At 37.9% G+C, this 23,047-nt stretch overlaps 1 protein-coding gene across 2 annotated transcripts in view; it reads left to right on the forward strand.

Annotated features, from left to right (window-relative positions):
- FIG4 (FIG4 phosphoinositide 5-phosphatase) overlaps nucleotides 1-23,047 on the forward strand; it is a 143,602-nt gene that overhangs the window by 26,954 nt on the left and 93,601 nt on the right. For both annotated transcript variants that reach the window (XM_047762592.1, XM_047762602.1), the window contains 4 exons: nucleotides 6,769-6,925; nucleotides 10,760-10,810; nucleotides 18,138-18,286; nucleotides 21,953-22,081. In XM_047762592.1, the coding sequence (XP_047618548.1) occupies nucleotides 6,769-6,925; nucleotides 10,760-10,810; nucleotides 18,138-18,286; nucleotides 21,953-22,081 (486 nt within the window). The remainder of the gene's footprint in view (nucleotides 1-6,768; nucleotides 6,926-10,759; nucleotides 10,811-18,137; nucleotides 18,287-21,952; nucleotides 22,082-23,047) is intronic.

Consider the following 23,047-nt stretch of genomic DNA (forward strand, 5'->3'; position numbering starts at 1 on the left):
AGGAATGAAAAAGTGAAAATTGGCTCAGACGGTACACAGCAGCTGGAAAACCAGATACAGGTAAAACCAGCTTTTAAATTAAGAGGAATTTCTCCCAAGGATGTGATGTAACATGAAGTGTCATAACCCCCTTCTTTGAATGACAGCTACTTTCTTACTCACCGAGAAATTTTGTTCTCTAAAAAATCACAGATGATCAGAAACTTTGCTCTTTACAATGATGTCAGTAAGAGAAAACATCCTGCCTGGATGATCTAAGCCATTTTGACACAGAGAAGCAGCCTCGATTGACAGCTCAGATGCAGAGCTCCAGATAAGAGGTTTTTGGCCTCGGCAGCCCACAGCTCTGCTAACTTTATTGCTTTCAAGGAAATGAGACCCTGAGTCTGCTTCACGGTCCAGGCTTGATGTGTATCTCTTACAAACAGTCTGGCTTTGGTTTGAGCCTCTTTGTTTAAATTTTACCTAATCTCTCCCCTGAATCCTATAATAATGCCTTTATTTATTCATGAACAAATAAAGAAATGGCCTTGGCCTTGAAGGAGTCCGTGGTTCAGCCTATGGGGCATTTGTGAGATGCCCCACAGTTCCTCTGGTGTGTTGTCTCTGGCAGCAGTGGGTCAGTAAACCTATCCTTGCTCTAGCGTGGATTTGCCCTGGGAAGTCTTAGGATGGTGGAGGAGGACAGGAAACAAAACCCACTGCACTTGAAACAACTCCAGGATTGTGATTAAGAGCCAACTGTGGTGAAAGTTAAGTGGTATTGGAGATTATATTTGCGGGTACGTTATGTGAACCTGGAATGGTCAGGAAGGATTTCCTAGAGAAGATGAGACTCAGGCTGGACCCTGGAGGAGGAGCAAGACTGGGATGGATGTAGGGAAGGGAGGAGAGAGCTTCAGTAGGGGTGACAGCAGAGGCAAGGGCACGCAGCTGCCCATGGGTCCTGGAATGCTGGCAAGTAGTTGTGTGAAGCTGGATTACCTGGGGCCTTGGAGGCCACACAGAGGGCAGCTGTATCTCAGCTTCCTGTTGGAAGAGCCTATTTCACATCTATTTTTTTTTTTAAACACTTACAAGATTGTCTCTCTGCTTCTTAAACCTACTGGACTATAAGCAATATTGACTGAGTGATGGGTGTCTGTAGATTGGCCTGGACCATGCAGTATAGTTTCAAATTCTTACGTTCATTTTTCTGGTCAGCATGTTCTATTTGGTGACTCTGTATAGGCTGAGATTTTGATTGTACCTGTCCTCCCATATTTGAAGTTTGTTTTTCTTGGAGTGTTTTTTTTAGGTGTGCTGTCATATATCCCTTCATGCATAGTCCCTTTAGGTCCATTTTGTGTCCTAGACGGCTGCCAGGGAAGGTCAGGAGTGGTAGATGTGATTAGTTTCTTCTCCGTAGGACCAGCTCCTTCTCTGTACCTTCTGCTCAGTCTTGATGAATCCCTTAGAGTTCATGTTTGATGGAGAAGTGTGTGTGGATGTCTGTATAAAGTCAATGTCTGTTACCTGAGTTCATGTGTTTAAATCCCATACAAATCCATGTGTGTTAAATTCCACTACATGTGTTACTTACATTTTAAATCAAAGAAAAAATAGAAATAAAATATGTCTTAAATACAGTAGGCTTAATTAGTTACTTAATAGGTTAAACTTATTTAAATGCTGATAACTTTATAACAGTTTTTTTTTTAATGGAAATTTCCCAAGGTGTATGTAATAGTGAATGCCTCATTAGCCAGGGTTAATTATTTAAAATGGAACTTTCCTTGATGATTTTCTGTAATGAAATAAAGATCAGTTACTGAAGTGTGTTTAAAAATAGCTGCCCTTGGAGTTGCCACTGTGGCTCAGTGGGTTAAGAACCTAACGCAGTGTCTGTGAGGATGTGGGTTTGATCGCTGGCTTTGCTCAGAGAATTAAGGATCTGGCATTGCCACAGGCCTGCAGCACAGGTTGCAGAATGCTGCTTGGATCTGGCATTGCTATGGCTGTGGTGTAGGCTGCAGCTCTGATTCAGCCCCTAGCCCAGGAACTTCCCTATGTCACAGGTGTGGTCCTAAAAAGAAATAAGAAAATTAGCTGCCCTTTGGTGTTCTGGAATTGTACTGGGCAGTTGGCCTTTACATTAACTGGCCTTTGGATGCTATACTGTCTTGTTTTTGTGGTACTTCATTCATTCTTCATGGTTCTGGGCATATTTGCTTTTAGCACTATTCCTTGCCTTATTTTAAATCTATTGATAACTAAGCTTGTAAAACCAAAGCTTTATTTTAATCAATATCTAAGTAGTATAACCAAATACTCATTTTTTTTAACACAAGTATTAATAAACTTTGTGTCAGGGCTAAGGTGTGTCCATGTTTCTCTTAGGTGACATTCTTAGGTGTTGTGGTATGGTTTCTCTCGCAGTTAGAGGCCTCTTTGAGACTGTCCTTGGATTGTGAAGTCTCTAAAAGGCTGACCTACTAGTAGAGTGACACAGTAATGTACTAAAAGTAAGCAGTTATTATTTTCATGGAAATGCACTCTGTGTATTCTAGTTCACATGTAAATAAAGCTTGGAATCTTTGAAGAGTAAATAGGGAGTCTGTATAAACATGCTTTGGTGCTGCCTTAGGCATAAAGAGGGCTCCTGAAATAACAAAACACGGAATGCTTGTCTTTGAAAAATGCATAGTCTGGTTGTCAAAATAATACATATGTGAAGGACTAGAATGGTTGTCTGTGATGACTAAAACGTTTTCTCTTTTTCAGCATGTCTAATTTGTGAATAATACTTTTGCTAGGATGTTTTGGACTGTTAGTTAATACAGTCTATGAGAATCTAGAGCAGTGCCTATCAACTCTCTGTAACAAAGGACCAGATCCTACTGTGTATAACTTGTCTGCAGCTTGGACCACATATGACATCACACAAGTTCACTGATACCCAAACTAGTCGATGCCCTGTTCAAGGCAAGTTTGTTGATCATGAGCTCAGATGTTGTGGGAAGCTCAAGTTGCTCCAGACTTACCTTCAGTTTGTTTACTTGTCTTTTCATGGGCTGGTACCGAAAGCTTATGGTCTATCACTTGTCCCTAGATGTGGATTGATCCAGTTCTCTTGCCCATTTCTGACCTGTTCCATTCTTCCTTGGCAGCCAGCAGGAGGTTTGGGAAACCACTGGATGGGATCATGAACATCCCTCACCAAGTTGCTTCATCTGGTCCTGGGGCCCATGGATGGAGTCAGTGGCTGGTAGCCTGTCTTCTTTACTACTCTTGGCTCTGTGACCATCCAGCCCCTTTTGATACATAGCCTCAGGTCTGTGTCCTTTTTCTGCATGTGTCAGCAGATACTCATATAAGCTGCTGGTACATTGAAGGGGAATGGTAGAATAAGACTAATTGATGGACTTGAAAGCAAGACCTTTAGAAGTAGATGGCAGATCCAAGATAATGAGGAAAATGATAATAACGAAGTCTGAGCCTCATACTAGTAAGGGAGCAATAGCTTTGGTGTTAAGAGAGTCACTTTGGTCCCTTGTGATTTTTGATACTTCTCTGCCAGAGTGCTGTTCTCTCTGAAGGCTTTCAAGATAGTGATTAGTCGACCTGGTGACCACCTCACCCTGCAACAAGATGCTGCCTTCGTCCCTGTTGGTGGGCTTGTGGGGTCCTCTCCAGCCACCACCACGCCATCCTCTTACACTTTTCCTTTTAATTTACTTAGTGTCCATCTCAAATGGCACAGCTTTCTCCACTTGGAGAAGGAGAGATCACTGTTGCATGATGACTATTATCTTGGCTTCTGGAAAGTACTCAGGGAAATTGGTCTGGGACCAGAAGTACATAGATGAAAAAAATTGTTCTGGTTCTCAGTATGTTAAAATGATGAATCAGCTGACTGTTGACAGAGGTCTGTGCCAAACTGAAGCCTTTTAATTGTTGGCAATATTTGATGGGAACCTTTTAAAAAGGAGAATGATGTTTCCAACTGGTAGTAGAAAGGAAAAGGAAAATAATCTTAGGTAGAATATGCTGAAAGCATTTATGCCAGTAAAAAAGATTGTTTTGTGCAGTATATTTACTTTATTGAAATTATAAAGGGACATGTAGGATAAATAAAAGACTAAAAACATAAATTTAAATTTAATTGGAATGCAGATTGAGAGATTATTACAGAGAGGTGTTTTTTTGGTGTAAAAATATAGCAAGAGTAAAAGGGAAACTTATCTTGGAAATATTTATTACTTAAACCTAATTAGATTCTCTTTTTGGGTGTTTTTATGCTGTTTCTAAGATTCTGACTTGTTTAGGTTTTAGCCTTCTAAAAGGGTAACTACTTCCTAACTTACTTTTAATGAGATTGGCGTTAGCTTTTTTCCCTTCCTATCTTACATCCTTGAGCTTTAGTCAGGGAATTTTTGGCTAGTCTCCAAAGGGAATGTAGGGAGAAGTGTAAATAAACATTTTTTTTTAAAGTGCTTTGTGGATATCAAAAGTACAAATATTTTTCATTGTTTTAATAGCAGTAGCCTAGTTCATAAAATCCTTGAGGTATCTTTTTCTTATATATTTTGACTCATTTATGTTAGTATATTCAATTACTAATTTCCTTTTTTTTTTTTTGGTCAGCTGAAAATAACAAAGCACAGATAATGGGTATTTACCAATTCTAGAGTAAAAATGTATAGTATCAAGATCATAGCTCAGACTAATAGAATATAACACCGAGAGAGGCTCAGTGGGTGTACTCATGTGTGCACACAAGAAAGTTAGTTTTGGAAAATAGTTATGCTCTGTGTAAGAACCTTGGTTCGTTTTTTTTTCAGTGCCTTGAATATGTTGTCCCACAGCTTTTCGGCCTCCATTGTTTCTGGTAGGAAGTCAGCTGTACGTGACTGTATCTGACCCACATTCTGAGTGAGCTAGGGTGATGGGATCCATGAGGAAGAGCTAGTAGAAGAAAGGAGCCCCTAATTGCAGATGTCTTGCCTGGAATAGAGCTTCTGCAACACAGAGCTGACAGGGATGAGAAATGCTGGTGGCCGGCCCCTCCTGAGCAGGAACCATGACCTTAGACTGAGAGCTGGGGAGAGAGGAGGGAGTGCTGTCTTTCTGTTGGCACCTGCCCAGGTGGATATTCTGTCACACTGAATTGGGAGAGGGGTATGGAAGGGAAGCAAGTTATGGTTAAGATGCCATGGAGTTGTTCTTTGCAATTTCTAGTGGATTTTCTTGAATGAATGTTTCTCCATTTGCTGGACGCCATTAAGAGAACTTCCGGAAACTTTTAATTTTGTGCTTTGTTTTTATAATTACCTCCAGCATGGTCGTTCACTGGGGAGAGGGTCTGCCTGCTAAGCTCCTCACGTAACCATTTCAGAAGTGTCCCTCTCCCTCTCCTCCCCAAAAAAAGGAGAGTTAGTTTTAACTTCCAAAGCAAAAGTTCTGGGAGCTAGAAAAATTTTAACCAAGACTGGATGGTAACTAGTGTGTTGCTGAGAACTTCGTGCACTGAACATTAACACATATGGTCTTTCTTTAATCACCAGTGTAGAACATGTGTATTTCATTGGTTTGATATACAATATAACTTAATACTACTCCAATAGTCATAAAAAACTTAACTATCAGAAGTGATATTTATGAATAATTACAGGAAGGAAATGTTATTGAATGGATGTATTGTTTTCTTTGCTCAACGTTTCCATTTTCCTGGGAACTGGCACCCCATCTAAGTCACCTAGTCATTGTGAGCATGACTTCCAGTGCAATGTGAATCCATTCCTTGGCCACAGTTGGTTGGTTCAGGGTTGGGTCCCTGACCCAAATTGGGCCAATCCAAGTCCTTCCCTAGGAATTGTGGAATTGAGCTTGATAAAGCTGTTTTCTTCCTAGTGAAGCTTTTGAATGTAAGACCTAGGGCTGTGTTTCCTACCACGTGATCTAGACAAGTGGAGGTACCGGGTCTATGGAGAGAAAGATTGTAGCATATGTTCACTGATTTTATCTTGACAAGGTTTCTTTTTGAGGCCCAATCATGTCGTTGCCCATTGGTGTCATGGAACACCTCAGTTTCCTTAGTGTAAATCCCTATTTTAAAAGCTGGCCCAAGGTGGGGGTTTTGCCACTAGTAATCAAAAGGCCATGATGTTTGTTCTTCCTTTTGAGCAACATTTAATGTTCCTTAGAATATTTATCCATTGGTTAATTTTTTTTTTAATGGGGAAGAGGTTCCATGATCAAGCACATCCAAGGAGGTGCTTAATCATTATACTTCATTGAAATTCACAGGACGTGTTATCTCAGTGCTGTAAGTTTCTGAGAATTTAATTTTATTTTACATACTTTTTACCTCGGTATGTGTAAAAAACATAAAAGTTATAATGAAGCATCTTAGATGTACAATACAGTAGTATTAAATCTATGTACCTTGTTGTGCAGCATTTCTCTAGAACTTTTTCATTTTGCAGAACTAAAACTCTATATCCATTGAACAACTCCCCTGAATCTTACATACATTCTTGTTTAAAACATCTCAATCCTGTTTGGAATGAAACTAAGTGTAAAGGAGTGATGGAATAAAATTGTTGAGAGTAATTTTTAAGTGAGACAAATGTCAGTGTAGATATTTTTAGAGGATGATTCTAAGACATGGCTATAAATGATAGAAATAATAAAGGAGGAAAGAAATATGTCAAAAGTCTTTGCCTTTTAAATATGTATCTAAAAACGTTACCGAGTTGAGAAAACGTATTTATCTTTTTTTTGTAGGTTTTGTTAGATTTTTAGAAGGCTATTATATTGTGTTAATAACCAAAAGGAGGAAGATGGCAGATATTGGAGGTCATGCAATATATAAGATTGAAGATACAAATATGATCTATATACCCAATGATTCTGTACGGATTACTCATCCTGATGAAGCTAGGTATGTACTGGTGGTAACTGCTGTCTTTTTTTTTTTTTTTCTTTTAAGTGTGGTAGACCAATTAGAAAACAAAATACAGTCAAAAGGTTTATATGTCAGAAATGTAAAATATTGGAAATGTAAAATACTGGCTCAGAATGCTACAGCTTTTGTTCAAGGGCTGTTTAAAAAATTCCATTATGACAGTTGATTTGGGCAAGAATCAACAATGGCTGCTAAAAGCATTAGTTGAGAGGTTATTATTGAGGAACAGATATTCGCTCAGTCTCAACAATACCATACTCCATGAATATCTTTGTCATGTTTTCCTTTATAAATAATAAACATACTTAACCAAATGATCAAACTTAGCATCACTAAAAATGAGACAAAACTGACATTATATATATGCCTCTTAATGTGAAGCAGTGGGAAGGACACCTGCTCCTTGTGTAGTTTTCTTGCTAAAAATATTTAACTTGAATCTAAGCATGAGGAAATAATCGGGCAAATCCATATTGTGGGACATTCTGTGAGACAGCTGGCCTGGACTCTTCAAAAATGTCAAGGTCATCAATACAGGAAGAGCAAGAGGGTTGTTGCAGATTTTAGAACAAACATGACAAAATGCAACGCTTGAATTTCTTTTGAATCTTGGATTAAAACATGGCACATGCATGCGTGTGTACACACACGGAACTAAAACAACTTGACTGGGACAGTTTGTTTATGGGCTATGTAAGATGATATTGGATCAATATTAAATTTGAGGGCGTAGTGATATTATGGTTACTTTGGAGATTGCCCTTGTTCATAATAGATGAGTACTAAAACATCCAGGAGTGAGGTGTCATCATGTCTTCTATTTACTGTAAATGGTTTAGAAAGAATAAAGTGTTAGGAGTTCCTTGTAGTGCAGCGAGTTAGGGATCCAGTGTTATCACTGCCGTGGCTTGGTTACTGCTGTGGCAGGGGTTTGATCCCTGCACTGGGAACTTCCACGTGCTGCAGGTGTGGCCAAAAATAAAATAAAATAAAATAAATAAGAAAAAGAAAATGTACTTGTGTATTTAAAGAGAGAGAATCATGTGTGTACGTTTAAGGAGAAAAATTTAACAGTGAATTCAGGTGAAGGGCATACTACTGTTACACTGTTTTTTTCCCCCTGATTTTTTTTCTATGAATTTGAAACCTTTAAAATGTTTCGGGGGGACATTATTGGAGCCTTGGGCATGTGGGGAAAGGCTACTAATAAATTAATAAGTTGATAGAGAAACAATTAGAATTGGCTTATTTTAATATTAAAGGTTAAAATGGAACAAAGTCATATTTATAAGTTTTAGGAAAGATAACAGTTTAGATTTTAATTACACCCCGTATTTTTTTCTTTCTTTTTTCTTTTATAATGATTTTTATTTTTTCCATTATAACTGGTTTACAGCGCTCTGTCAGTTTTCTACTGTACAGCAGATGACCCAGTCACACATACCACCCTGTACTTTGTATAGTGTTGCTCTAGATACATACATGAACCAAAATTTAAAGACCCTCTTAGGTAGTGGTTTTCTGGACCTTTGTGACATTGTCTATGATACTTGGAGTTGGGTAATTAAAGAAAATAATCTGTTTCAGATAAGGGTGAGTTTACCAGATAAAGTGGACTTTTGTCTTAAACAACTGAAAAAAAAATTTGTCTCATGTAGTTTATAGGCAGGCATAGGATGTCGATTAGAAGTGAATCAGAGAGGAATCTTTTTAAAAAGACATAAAGGAACTTATTTTCAAAACAGAAATAAACTCACTGACATAGAAAATAAACATGGCTACTGAAGATGAAAGCGAGGGTTAGAAGAGGGATAAATTAAGGAATTTGGAAATAATAGATACCCGCTACTACACATAAAATAGGTAAAACAACAAGGACCTACTGTATAGCACAAGTAACCATATTTACTATCTTGTAATAACCTATAATGGAAAAGAATCTGAAAAAGAATATCCTTATATCCAAATCACTTTGCTGTACACCTGAAACATTATAAATCAACTATACTTCAATAAATGAATAAGTATCAGGCCAGTGCATATGAATCCAAGGGATGGGAAAAATTGAAGAGGTTTATATTTATAAGCCCCATCTTTGATTCCTCAGCCAAGAATAGTAGAACGAATTATGTTGTTCTATGTAGTGATTTGACTATCTTTAAAAAGTGAAATTATCTTATGATTAATATGGTATAGTAAATGGACATTATCCAGAATAAGATACAGCTATATTGTGGGATGGACTGGAAGTTTGGGCTTAGTAGAATCAAACTATTACAAGTGAAGTCCTGCTGTATAGCACAGGGCACTGTCTCCCATTTCCTGGGATAAACCATGGTGGAAGATAATATAAGAAAAGAAATATAGGGGGTTCCCATTGTGGCTCACAGTAATGAACCCAACTGATGGTGTCCATGAGGATACAGGTTCAATCCCTGGTCTTGTTCAGTGGGTTAAGGATCTAGCATTGTCGTGAGCTGTGGTGTAGGTCAAAGATGCGGCTTGGATCTGGTGTTCCTGTGCCTGTGGTGTAGGTCGGCAGCTGCAGCTCCAATTCAGCTCCTAGCCTGGGAACTTCCATATACCGTGGGTGCAGCTCTAAAAAGCAAAAAACAAAAAACAAAAAAAAGGGAAAGGAAATGTATATGTATGACTGGGTCATTTTTTTTTGCTGTACAGCAGAAATTGACAGAACATTGTAAACCAACTATACTTTAATAAAAAAATTAATAGCTTGTTATAGGTAGACTTATACTATTACCAGCATAGATAAACTTTTAACATACTTATAAATTACCTAATAAAGCTACCTAATCCAATAATGGACTTAAGTAAAAATTTTGGGTCTACTATTGGGAAATAAAGTATCGTAAAACATTTCATATGTAATGACAAGTAGAGGTGATCCCAATACGACATGATTGTTTCAACATGAGAAAATGGGCTATAGCAATTCACCACATTAAAATATTGCTGGGGGATATTACAATTATCTTAATATTTGTAGAAAATATATTTGACAAATTTAATACCCATTTGTGATGAAATGTCTTTAAAAAGTTGAGTATGAGAGAAAGTTTACATTTATTAATCCTGAGTGATAGATACATGGATATTTTATCCTGTGCTTTTTTTTAGTTTGAAAAAGTTTCCAGCTGAAAATTATGGTGCCCCGCAAAGATTTTTGCTTGTTTTTGTGCCTCCCCCTCTCCAACCTCAAAGCATTGGCAGAACGCATAGTGAAAACAGTAACAGTATTCACTTCTGTCTTGCTCAAAGTCTAAGCACCTTAAATATGTAAGAGCAAGACTTCCTGTCTCTGGCATAATCAGTGATGAGGAAGCGGTCAAACTGTAAAGTTTAGGGACTCAGAAGTGATGATCAGGATACTTAAGAATTGTTCCAGATGAAATCTCTTCTCCAGTTATGGATTGAGCTCCTCAGTTCAAATGAGTGTTTTTGCAAATAATAAATGTACATAATAACGTATATTAAGCAATGAAAAAATACTAGTTTGTATGAGTATAATAGGTTTTGATTTTGTTTTTTCCCCCAGTTTTATTGATATAATTACATCACTATGTAAATTTAAGGCATTGAGCTTAATGGCATGACTTAAATATATTGCGAAATGATTACTGCAGTAGGTTTAGTTAGCATCCATCATCTCATGTAGATACCAATAAAAAAAAAATTCCTTGTGATGAGAACTCCTAGGATTTACTCTCTTAACAGCTTTCATGTATATCATACAGCAGTGCTAACTATGTTATGTCATCATGTTGTTAATTATAGCCATCACTTTTTTAGGTATCTACGAATATTTCAAAACGTGGACCTCTCTAGCAATTTTTACTTCAGGTAAGTTTGAGCTTAGTTTTCCTCCTGTCAGGTTCTTAAATGTTTATATTATTTTCCAAAGGGTAAAAACAGAATCAGGAGGCCATAGTAGTACTTTGATTATTCTTTTTTAAAAATAGCCATTTTTTTCATCTAAAATAGTATTATACAGTATTTTCTCCTTTTAAAAAAAAATCAGATATTTGGAATTTTGAGTGGTTAAATTATATGATAGTTATTCTCACTATGAGAGACATTAATAGCTACTCTATTTATGATGTCCCAAACAGGCAAACCCACCAACAAACCAACTAGGAACAACCCAAATATCAATAATTGAAAAATAAGTAAATTATAGCAGGGTATCATGATGCGGTATTATACCACTGCTGATGTGACCAATATGTAGGCCAGGTAGATGGAGAGTTATTGTGCCAGTGGAAAATTCTGTCAGTTATAATGTCCATACTAAAAGGTAGAATACAAAACAGCATGTAGCAATTAGGACCTGAGTCATAGAGAACTAGACAAGGACCCAGAGTGTTGGTAGCTCTTAGTGTGATATGCTGTTAGGATATTTTGCATTATTTTAAATTTATTTTTAAAGTGTTAATATAGTTAACCACTTATCTATGAAATAAAAACCTACATACTATGTAGAGTCGATTATGTCTTCATTGATGTAAACTGAAGAAAATTAATTTAGAAATAGTAAAGGGCTCCTAAAGAAATAATTTTTGCTTCCAAAAATTATTGAATGTGTATTTTCATTGTATTTTTCCCCATAATTTGCCTTTCAACCTTTTTTTGCTTAATTATATTGATAGACTCTGTGAGTTATTACTGAAGCTGGGTGGTACTTTTAGAAATGATTTTTTTCCTCCCTCATATTTTTTTTTTTCTTTTATGGTGGCACCCGTGGCATATGGAAATTCCAGGCAAGGGGTTGAATTGGAGCTGCAACTACCAGCCTATACCACAGCCATGCCAGATCTAAGCTGTAGCTTGTGGCAATGCCGATCCTTAACCCACTGAGCAAGGCCAGGGATCAATCCTGCATCCTCATGGATACTAGTCAGGTTCTTAACTTGCTAAGCCACAATGGGAACTCCCCCTGCTTCATGTTTTTTAACTTAATCTGCATCCCCATACTGAGTTCTGATCAAGTCAGTCCATAAGTTAAAATGTAAGGTTAAAAAACTTAAAGGTTATACTACATTCTTCAGCTAGAATAAAGCTATTGTTTCAGATAGGAAGAATTTATTATTAAAAGTAAAAAAAAAAAAAAAAAAAACTTCTCCCCCCCCAACCTTATTGAGACTTTATTAATATATGTAAGTTTAAGTTATACAATGTGATGATTAGATATACATATATATTGCAGGATGATTACCTCAGTAAGGTTAGTTAACTCCTTCATTCTGTCCCACAATTGTGGTATTGTGTGTGTGTATACTGATAACATTTAAGATTTATTCCCTTAACAAATTTCAGGTATATAATTCAGTATTGTTAATTGTAGTTACCATGCTATGCATTAGATACTCAGATCTTATTTATATTATGGCTAACAACATCTCTGCATTTCCTCCATTTCTACCATTCTACTGTAAGTTCGTCCTTTTAAGATTCTGCATGTAAGTGAGAACATAGAATATTTCTTTCTTTACTTACATCATTTAACATAATGCCCTCAAGGTCCATTCATGATGTTGCAAAAGGAAGGATTCCCTTCTTTTTTTATGCCCAAATGATATTCCATTGTAATATATATACACAGATAAATGACTCACCATATAGATGTGTATATATATGTATAAACACATATATGTGTATATGTATATTATATAGATACATACACACATATATATGACTCATATATATATATGATGAATTCTGCAGTGAGCATGGAGGTGCAGGTATCTCTTTGGTGTCATATCTGAAAAAATCTTTGGTCTTGACAATGTCAAGAAGCTTTTCCTGTGTTTTCTTTTACTAGTTTTTATAGTCTTACATTTAAATTTAAGTCTTTAACTATTTTGAGTTAATTTTTGCGAGTGGCCTAAGAGAGGGGTCCAGTTTCATTCTACTGCTGGTGATTATATAGTTTTGCCAACATCATTTATTGAAAAGACTATCCTTTCTCCATTTGACTATATGTATGAGTGGGTTTATTTATGGGCTCTCAATTTTGTTTTGTTCTAAGTATCTCTTTTTTTTATAGGAAGAGATATATTAAAAATGTGGAAACAAATTGGGTAACTTGTGAATCTCAAAAAAGATAGGAACTATTCCTGTTTATCAGTCTTTGTATAATATTTAGTTAATATCTTTTACACATATGTTTACTTAAATAAAAATATATATCCAAATTTGTATTTTAAAAGTTCACTTTTGTTTCCTTATACAATTAAAATAATTTTTGAAAACCTCAAATATTTTTTTTTCTTTTAACTGTGAAAAATTTTTTTTAATTTTTTTTCCACTGTACAGCATGGAGGCCAAGTTACACTTACATGTATACATTTTTTTCCACCCTTTGTTCTGTTGCAATATAAGTATCTAGATATAGTTCTCAATGCTACTCAGCAGGATCTCATTGTAAATCCATTCCAAGTTGTATCCGATAACCCCAAGCTCCTGATCCTTCCCACTCCCTCCCTCTCCCCCCAGGCAGCCACAAGTCTATTCTCCAAGTCCATGATTTTCTTTTCTGTGGAAATGTTCATTTGTACTGGATATTAGATTCCAGTTTTAAGTGATATCATATGGTATTTGTCTTTGTCTTTCTGACTTGTTTCACTCAGTATGAGAGTCTCTATCTAGTTCCAACCATGTTGCTATAAATGGCATTATGTCATTCTTTTTTATGGCTGAGTAGTATTCCATTGTGTATATATGCCACATCTTCCTAATCCAATCATCTGTCGATGGACATTTAGGTTGTTTCCATGTCTTGGCTATTGTGAATAGTGCTGCAATGAACATGTGGTGCATGTGTCTTTTTCAAGGAAACTCTTGTCCGCATATATGCCCAAGAGTGGGATTGCGGGGTCATATGAAGTTCTATGTATAGATTTCTAAGGTATCTCCAAACTGTTATTTATAGTGGCTGTACCAGTTTCCATTCCCACCAACAGTGCAGGAGGGTTCCCTTTTCCCTACAACCCCTTCAGCACTTGTTATTTGTGGACTTCTTAATGATGGCCATTCTGACTGGTGTGAGGTGGTAATCTCATGGTGGTTTTGATTTGCATTTCTCTTATACTCAGCGATGTTGAGCATTTTTTTCATGTGATTGTTGGCCATCTGTATATCTTCCTTGGAGAACAGTCTATTCAGGTCTTTTGCCCATTTTTCCATTGGGTGATTGGCTTTTTTGCTGCTGGGTTGTATAAGTTGCTTATATATTCTAGAGATTAAGCCCTTGTCCATTGCATCATTTGAAACTATTTTCTCCCATTCTGTAAGTTGTCTTTTTGTTTTCTTTTTGGTTTCCTTTGCTTGCAAAAGCTTTTCAGTTTGATGAGGTCCCATGGGTTTATTTTTGCTCTTATTTCTGTTGCTTTGGGAGACTTGACCTGAGAAAATATTCATGATGTTGATGTCAGAGAGTGTTTTGCCTCTGTTTTCTTCTAGGAGTTTGATGGTGTCCTGTCGTATATTTAAGTCTTTCAGCCATTTTGAGTTTATTTTTGTGCATGGTGTGAGGGTGTGTTCTCATTTCATTGCTTTGCATGCAGCTGTCCAGGTTTCCCAGCAATGCTTGCTGAATAGACTTTCTTTTCCCCATTTGATGTTCTTGCCTCCCTTGTCAAAGATTAATTGACCATAGGTGTCAGGGTTTATTTATGGGTTCTCTATTCTGTTCCATTGGTCTGTCTGTCTGTTTTGATATCAGTACCACACTGTCTTGATGACTGTGGCTTTGTAGTATTTCTTGAAGTCTGGGAGAGTGATGCCTCCTGCTTGGTTTTTGTTTCTCAGGATTGCTTTGGCGATTCTGGGTCTTTTGTGGTTCCATATAAATGTTTGGATTGTTTGTTCTAGTTCTGTGAAAAATGTCATGGGTCATTTGATAGGGATTGCATTGAATCTGTAGATTGCTTTGGGTAGGATGGCCATTTTTACAATATTGATTTTTTTCCAACCCATGAACATGGAATATCTTTCCATTTCTTTACATCTTCTTTGATTTCTTTGATTAAAGTTTTATAGTTCTCGGCATATAAGTCCTTTACCTCCTTGGTCAGGTGTATTCCGAGGTATTTGATTTTGTGAGGTGCAATTTTAAAAGGTATTGTATTTCTCTATTCCTTTTCTAATATTTCATTGTTGGTATATAGAAATGCGACTGATTTCTGAATGTTAATCTTATATCCTGCTACTCTGCTGAATTTGTTGATCAGTTCAAGTAGTGTTTGGGTTGAGTCCTTAGGGTTTTCTATGTATAGTATCATGTCATCTGCATACAGTGACAGTTTGATCTCTTCTCTTCCTATTTGGATGCCTTTTATTTCTTTTGTTTGTCTAATCGCTGTGGATAGGACTTCCAAAACTATGTTGAATAGCAGTGGTGAGAGTGGGCATCCCTGTCTTGTTCCAGATTTGAGTGAGAAGGCTTTCAGTTTTTCCCCATTGAGGATTATATTTGCTGTGGGTTTATCATAAATGGCTTTGATTATATTCAGGAATGTTCCCTCTGTACCCACTTTGGCAAGAGTCTTGATCATGAATGGATGTTGGACTTTGTTAAATGCTTTTTCTGCATCTATTGAGATGATCGTATGTTTTTTGACTTTTCTTTTGTTAATGTGGTATATAATGTTGATTGATTTGTGTATGTTGAACCATCCTTGTGAACCTGGGATGAACCCTACCTGGTCATGGTATATGATCTTTTTGATAAGTTGTTGGATTTGGTTGGCTAAAATTTTGTTGAGAAATGATGATGGCATCGTAGAATGTCTTTGGGAGTGTTCCTTCTTCAACCTTTTGAAAAAGTTTAAGGAGGATGGGCACCAGATCATCTTTATATGTTTGATAGAATTCCCTATGCAGCCATCTGGTCCTGGACTTTTATTTGTAAGGAGTGTTTTTATGACCTCTTCAATTTCATTTCTAGTGATCAATCTGTTCAGTTGGTCTGTTTCTTCTTCTTTTTTTTTGTCTTTTGTCTTTTTTGTTGTTGTTGTTGTTGTTGTTGCTATTTCTTGGGCCGCTCCCACGGCATATGAAGGTTCCCAGGCTAGGGGTTGAATCAGAGCTGTAGCCACCGGCCTACGCCAGAGCCACAGCAACGCAGGATCCGAGCCGCGTCTGCAACCTACACCACGGCAACGCCGGACCCTTAACCCACTGAGCAAGGCCAGGGACCGAACCCGCAACCTCATGGTTCCTAGTCGGATTCGTTAACCACTGCGCCACGACGGGAACTCCGGTCTGTTTCTTCTTGATTCAGTTTTGGCAAGCTGTAAGATTCTAGAAAACTGTCCCTTTCTTCCAGATTGTCAAATTTGTTGGCATATAGTTGTTCATAATATTCTCTTATTTTTTTTGTATTTCTGCAGTATCCATTGTGATTTCTCCTTTTTTATTTCTGATTTTGTTTATTTGATCTCAAATTGACAACTTAACCCTCCACCTAAACGAATTAGAAAAAGAACAAAAAAGACCTAAAGTCAGCAGAATGAAGGAAATTATAGAGATCAAAGAGGAAATCAGTAAAATAGAGATGCAAAAAACAGAGAAAACTACTAAAACCAAGTGCTGGTTCTTTAAAAAGGTAAACAAAATTGACAACCCCCTGGATAGACTCACTAAGAAGAGGAGAGAAAGAACCCAAATAAACAAAATTAGAAATGAAAAAGGAGTATCTCTTTTATATTAGTAACATACTGTTTTGAATGCCATAGCTTTGTATTTGAAAGCAAGAAGTTTGATGCCACCAGCTTTGTTCTTTCTTAAAATTGCTTTGGCTATTAGGTGTCTTTTGTGGTTCCATACAGATTTTAGAATTGTTTCTTGTATTCCTGTGGATAATGTCATTGGAATTTTGATAGGGATTGTATTGAATCCAAAGATGGCTTTAGGTAGTATGGACATTTAAACAATATTAATTCTTCTGTTCCATGAACACTGGCTATCTTTCCATTTATTTGTGTCTTATTCAATTTATTTCATTCATGGCTGAAAATTTTGAGTGTAAAGATCTTTTACCTCCTGGGTTAAATTTATTCCTAAGTATTTTTATAAAATGCTCTTATAAATGGGATTGAAAAACCAACTTCTTAATACAGTTTTTATTCCTGTGAGATTAGATGCTAGTTAAATTAATGGCCCTTTCAAGCAAATGTGATAAAAATTAATTTCACAGATGAAATAAATTTCAAATTATATTAATAAAGAAGAAATCGGAGTTCCCGTCGTGGCGCAGTGATTAACGAATCCGACTAGGAACCATGAGGTTGCGGGTTTGGTCCCTGGCCTTGCTCAGTGGGTTAACGATCCGGCGTTGCCGTGAGCTGTGATGTAGGTCGCAGACGTGGCTTGGATCCCGCGTTGCTGTGGCTCTGGTGTAGGCCGGTGGCTACAGCTCCAATTCGACCCCTAGCCTGGGAACCTCCATATGCCTCGGGAGCAGCCCAAGAAATAGCAAAAAGACAAAAAGACAAAAAAAAAAGAAGAAGAAATCATTAAAATAATGGGCATGTATCCAGAAAAAATTGTAACCATCTTAAAATATTACTAAACTACTTTCAAATTCCTGTAAGCTTAAAGAATTCTAGATACTGTCTGAAATTCTGTGCTAAAAATATGTAGCTAGAGATACTTATAAAAATTATGAATTTTGTGCACATTTACACAAACTGTTATAATTTGGGGGATGACTATTACACTCCTCAAGCATGTTTCATTGTAGTGACTTGTGTTACTTATTCTTGTTTTATTACTAAGTTAGTTATGATACCACCATTAATAATTAATAGAATTGTTTCCATTCATGGGTAAACTAGAGTTCAGACCATGCAATATTGTAGTGGATGTTATAACATCTTTAATGCATTTATAATAACCAAAAAAATGCACATTGCAAATCTATGAATGTGGTGATTCAGGTATATTTTTAGTTATACAAATGCCTAAATCATACAAAGACTTTTAAATTTTCAATTATATATATATACATGATTTACTGTGTTTTACGGTGCTTCTATGAACAACATTGCTTTCAAGGAAAATAAAAGGTGCTAAGTAATTTCATAGGTTTTAATTCCTTCTGGGAGCTAAGACTGTGAAATACATTTTTGCTTTTCTAATTCCTATTAAGTTTCAAATCTTTTCTCAGTTACAGCTATGATTTGTCCCACTCACTTCAGTATAATCTCACTGTCTTGCGAATGCCCCTGGAGATGTTAAAGTCAGAAACGACCCAGACCCGCCAGGAGAGTTTCGACATTTTTGAAGATGAAGGATTAATTACACAGGGTAGAAGCGGTAGGTGGTTTTCAGCACATCTAATATATGTTAATGTGTCATCCATGAAATGGCATTTCATTAAACTCACTCACATTTCCCTCATATTTTTCCATTCCCCTTTGCTCTTTGTACTTATGTGAGGTTGTTTCAGATATATAAACTTGACCAATTCATTTTTGTAGAAATCATATATCACCAAATGATATCATATGCGGACAAGCCAGAAAATTGTATACTGACATTTTCTAGCAAAATTTAGTGCATTTTTTTTCTCATTTTTAGGGCCACACCTGCAGCATATGGAGGTTCTCAGGCCTAGGGGTCAAATCAGAGCTACAGCTGCTGGCCTACACCACAGCCATAGCAACGCCAGATCCGAGCTGCATCTGCAACCTACACCACAGGTAATGGTAATGCCAGATCCTTAACCTGCTGAGTGAGGCCTGGGATCGAACCCGTGTCCTCATGGATCCTGGTCAGGTTCATTAACCGGTGAGCCACGCCCTCGTGCACTCTTTATGTAGTACATTCAGCTCTAGTCTTTGAATAGAGAATTTAGTTTTTGTTTTTAAATACTGGAGCATACACACTAGCATCTTAATTTCCTTCATAGAGACCAATTCCAAATGGGCTGAGTTTTAGAAAAATTTTACTATGGGTTGCCCATTGCACCCTAGACACTTATATGTAATATCTCTAATCTTCATAAAAACTCTGCTCAGCAGTCTAATGCTACTTTTAAAGAAATAAAGGCTAATTAGGAAGCTGAGGCCCAGAGGTACCCTTGCAGCAGGTCATGGGCTGTGATGACTTTGATTCATCCCAACTTGACCCACTGGTCCCTCACAGGTCCTGCTTCTGTCAAGGAGCACTGTGGGATTACTGTAGGAACTCTGTGTGAGTAGTCTCGGGTGACCTTGGAGTTCTGAGACTAACCAGTCCCACCAAAGAATTGGTACTTTTACCCCTAGATTTGGGGGTTGATCTAATTAGAATGATTTAGAATTCTAAAGCCAGAGGCATTGCTCAAGTAAATGTTGTGAAGGAATTGTTTCGAACTCGAAAGTTGAGGGGCAGTTTAGTTGAATTGGACTTACTGTGGAAACATAAAAAGCCAGTAATATCTTTGGGCACCTTCATCAGTGCCCAAAGTGATGAAGGTGGTGGTGCAGAGGGTAGCATGTACGTTCCCAGAAGATGTCCTTACAGGACACTCAAGAAGAGGCAGAATCCCTGTTGTGGCTCAGAGATTAACGAATCCGACTAGGAACCATGAGGTTGCAGGTTCGATCCCTGGCCTCGCTCAGTAGGCTGAGGATCTGGCGTTGCTGTGAGCTGTGGTGTAGGTCACAAATGCGGCTCTGATCCCGCATTGGTGTGGCTGTGGTGTAGGCCGGTGGCTACAGCTCCAATTAGACCCCTAGCCTGGGAACCTCCATATGCCACGGGAGCAGCCGTAGAAAAGGCAAAAAGAAAAAAAAAAAAAAAAAAGAGGCTGTGTTCTGTTAGCATTTTGCCAAAGGTTCTGGTCCTTTGTAAGAAGACTTAGACTGTTGCTTCAACTGAATGCAGTCTCTGTTACTGCTTTTGACTCTTGTTAGTTTATCAGATTGAGCTAAGGCCAAACCTGGTGCACTGTCCCTACTGCAGAACATCTAAATCATAGAAATTTGCTGTGGCTCAGACATCTGAATGGGGACCTATGCAACTAGAGACAGGGGAGGGTAAGGTAGTGTGTGCTTGAATATGTGTTACATCATTTCTTCTAAATGTCACACTTAGTAGTAGAAAAGCTGAAAACATCACCACATTTTCACTCTGTGTCATCTCAGATCTGAATTTGAGTGTCTGTTCTGGGATCTGAATTAAGCCTCTGAAAGCCATTGCCTTTTTTTTTTCTTTTTCTTTTTTTTTTTAGCTATTGTAGAGCAGTTCTGCATGATAGATAATAACTTGTGTGAGGTATTTATAGCTGCTATAAAAAGTATCACAAACTCAGTGACTTAAAACTACACAAATTTATTATCTTAGAGAGGTCTGAAGTCCAAAATAGGTCTCAGTGGACTAAAATTGAAGTGTCGGTGAGGCTGCATTCCTTTCTTGAGACCCTAGGGGAAAATCCTTTTTCTTGCCCTTTCCATCTTCAAAGCCAGCAATGGCTGGCCAAGGACTTTCCCCTCATCACATCCTCTGTCACTCATACCTGTTTTCCTCTCTTATAACCCTGTGGTTATGTTGAGTCCACTTGGACAATCCAGAATAGTCTCCCCCTCTCAAGGTTGCCTGATTAGAAACCTTAGTTCCACGTGCAACTTGAAGTCCTCCTCATCCCATGTGACATCACGTATTCACAGGTTCTGGTGAAGAGGACATAGCTTATTTTGTAGAGAAGGATGCATTACTCTCTTGCTACTTAGGGGGAACTGATAGGAAAGAGAGAGTGAGGGGAGAGGTGTCGGGGTAGGTGGGAAAGGAAAATAATACATTTTTTAAAAAGTCTTGACTGCGTCAGGCAGCGCAGTCATTTTGCATATATTATTTAATCTGAACAGTTCCTCTGAGGTGAGTCGTAACATCATTTTACAGTTGAGAAAATTGAGGTTCCGAAATGTTAAGTAACTCGACAAAGGTCACAGATCTGGCAAGTGGCAAAAACGGGACTCCAATCCATGTCTGTATTATTCATGCTCAGTGTAATGTCACGGAAAGGGCCAAGAGGGTTTAGGATTTTTTGTTTGTTTTCTAAAAATTTTATTTTGGAGTTCCCATTATGGTGCAGCAGGAACGAATCCAACTAGTATCCATGAGGATGTGGGTTCGATCCCTGGCCTCCATCAGTGGGTTCAGGATGCAGTGTTGCCATGAGCTGTGGTGTCGGTTGCAGATGCAGCTTGGATCCTGTGTGGCTGTGGCTGTGGCGTAGGCCAGTAGCTACAGCTCTGATTCAGCTCCTAGCCTGGGAACCTCCATATGCCATGGGTGGGGCCCTAAAAAGACAAAAAAAAAAAAAAAAAGGCTTGATGTAATAACTGTCACCGATGGATCACTAAGGCACCAGACTTCTTCTGAGCATTTTATGTGCATTAACAACTTACTTCATCTTTACAACAACTGCTTGATACAGGTGCAGATGAGCAAACAGGGGCACTGAGGTAGTGAGTAACCCTCTTGGTTGCACCTGTCACTCTGTCATGAGGCAGAGTCAGGATTTGGACCCTGCACTCTCACCCCAGAGTGATGCCCCAGCCACTGTTCTTGCTGTCTCTCAGCCTTATTCATGTATTTGTCCAAGTGTCCTTAATTTCCCTGCTTCCTTTTCTCTTAAGTTAAAAACTCTCACAAATCAAATTTTTTTTTTTTAAATGTTGTACAGAATCAGCACAGCTCTGGGTGATGAGCTATATCCACTGAAAACAGCAACGTGATTAATCAGGCCTTTTATTTTGAAGTTAAAAGCAAAAAAGTTTAAGAACTTAAAAATGAATCGAGGGAGTTCCCTGGTGGCCTGGCAGGTTAAGCATCCAGCATTGTCACTGCTGTGCCTCCAGCTGCTGTAGTGGCAAGGGTTTGCTCCCTGGCCAGGGAAATCCCACGTACTATGGGCATGTTCAAAAAATTTTTAAAAAAATGAATTGAATGTCAACCCATTTCCTTATCTTTTTGATACAAACTCTTATTTTTCAGGCGTATTTGGGATCTGTAGCGAGCCTTATATGAAGTATGTGTGGAACGGTGAACTTCTGGATATAATTAAAAACACCGTGCACCGTGACTGGCTGTTGTATATTATTCATGGGTTCTGTGGGCAGTCAAGTATCCTTTTTTTTAAAAAAAAAATTAAGCTATATATTATTAAATTGATGCTCTACCAATTTGTAGAAAGGTATGTATGAATGATAAGATTATAATGATCTCCGTATCCAACAGATTATAATTATCTATGCATTCCACGTAGTTGAAATACGGAGGGGAGTGGAGATTGATTATGTATACAGACAGTTAACAAGGAAGAAAATGCTCTGTACATAGGAAATGATAGAGCTAATGAGATTCATTCTTACCTGAGAGAAGGAACAGACTCAGTGACGGGTAGGGAGGATGGGGCAGGCTCATAGGGAAAGTCGAACGTGGTCTGGCCTTAACCAAAGGGCAGGCCTTGGCAGCAAGATCGTGGGTTGGGGAAGCACCATTAGTGCAGAGATGGAAACATTCAAGAGAGTATATTTGGGGTTAGTATATAAAACCCCCTGGAGGTACGATGTAGTGGGAAGGAGATTGATTAGGGGAGTCAGACTGCAGTCACCAGATTGTTCTGGTGGTCAGACTAAGGACTTGGATTTGGTGCTAGAATTTTTGAAAGTTTTTTTCGGGAGTTCCCGTTGTGGTGCAGTGGAAACAAATCTGACTAGGAACCACGAGGTTGCGGGTTCAATCCCTGGCCTCGCTCAGTGGGTTAAGGAGCCAGTGTTTCCATGAGCTGTGGTGTAGGTCACAAATGCTGCTCAGATCTGGCATTGCTGTGGCTGTGGTGTAGGCTGGCATCTGTAATTCCAATTAGACCCCTAACCTGGGAACCTCCATATGCTGCAGGTGCAGCCCTAAAAAAAAGAAAGAAAAAAGTTTTTTTCAGAAGGGTAACATACAAATTAGTACCTAGGAAGCTTGAGTTGGTGGCCATTTTCAAGCTGGAATAAGTAAAATGAGACTAGAATGAGGGACATGGATTAGGAAAAGATGACAGCAGTTCAGGTCTAATGTAATGAAGGCCTGGATTGGAAA

This window comes from Phacochoerus africanus, chromosome 2 (assembly GCF_016906955.1).
Source record: "Phacochoerus africanus isolate WHEZ1 chromosome 2, ROS_Pafr_v1, whole genome shotgun sequence".
NCBI classification, from domain to species: Eukaryota; Metazoa; Chordata; class Mammalia; order Artiodactyla; family Suidae; genus Phacochoerus; species Phacochoerus africanus.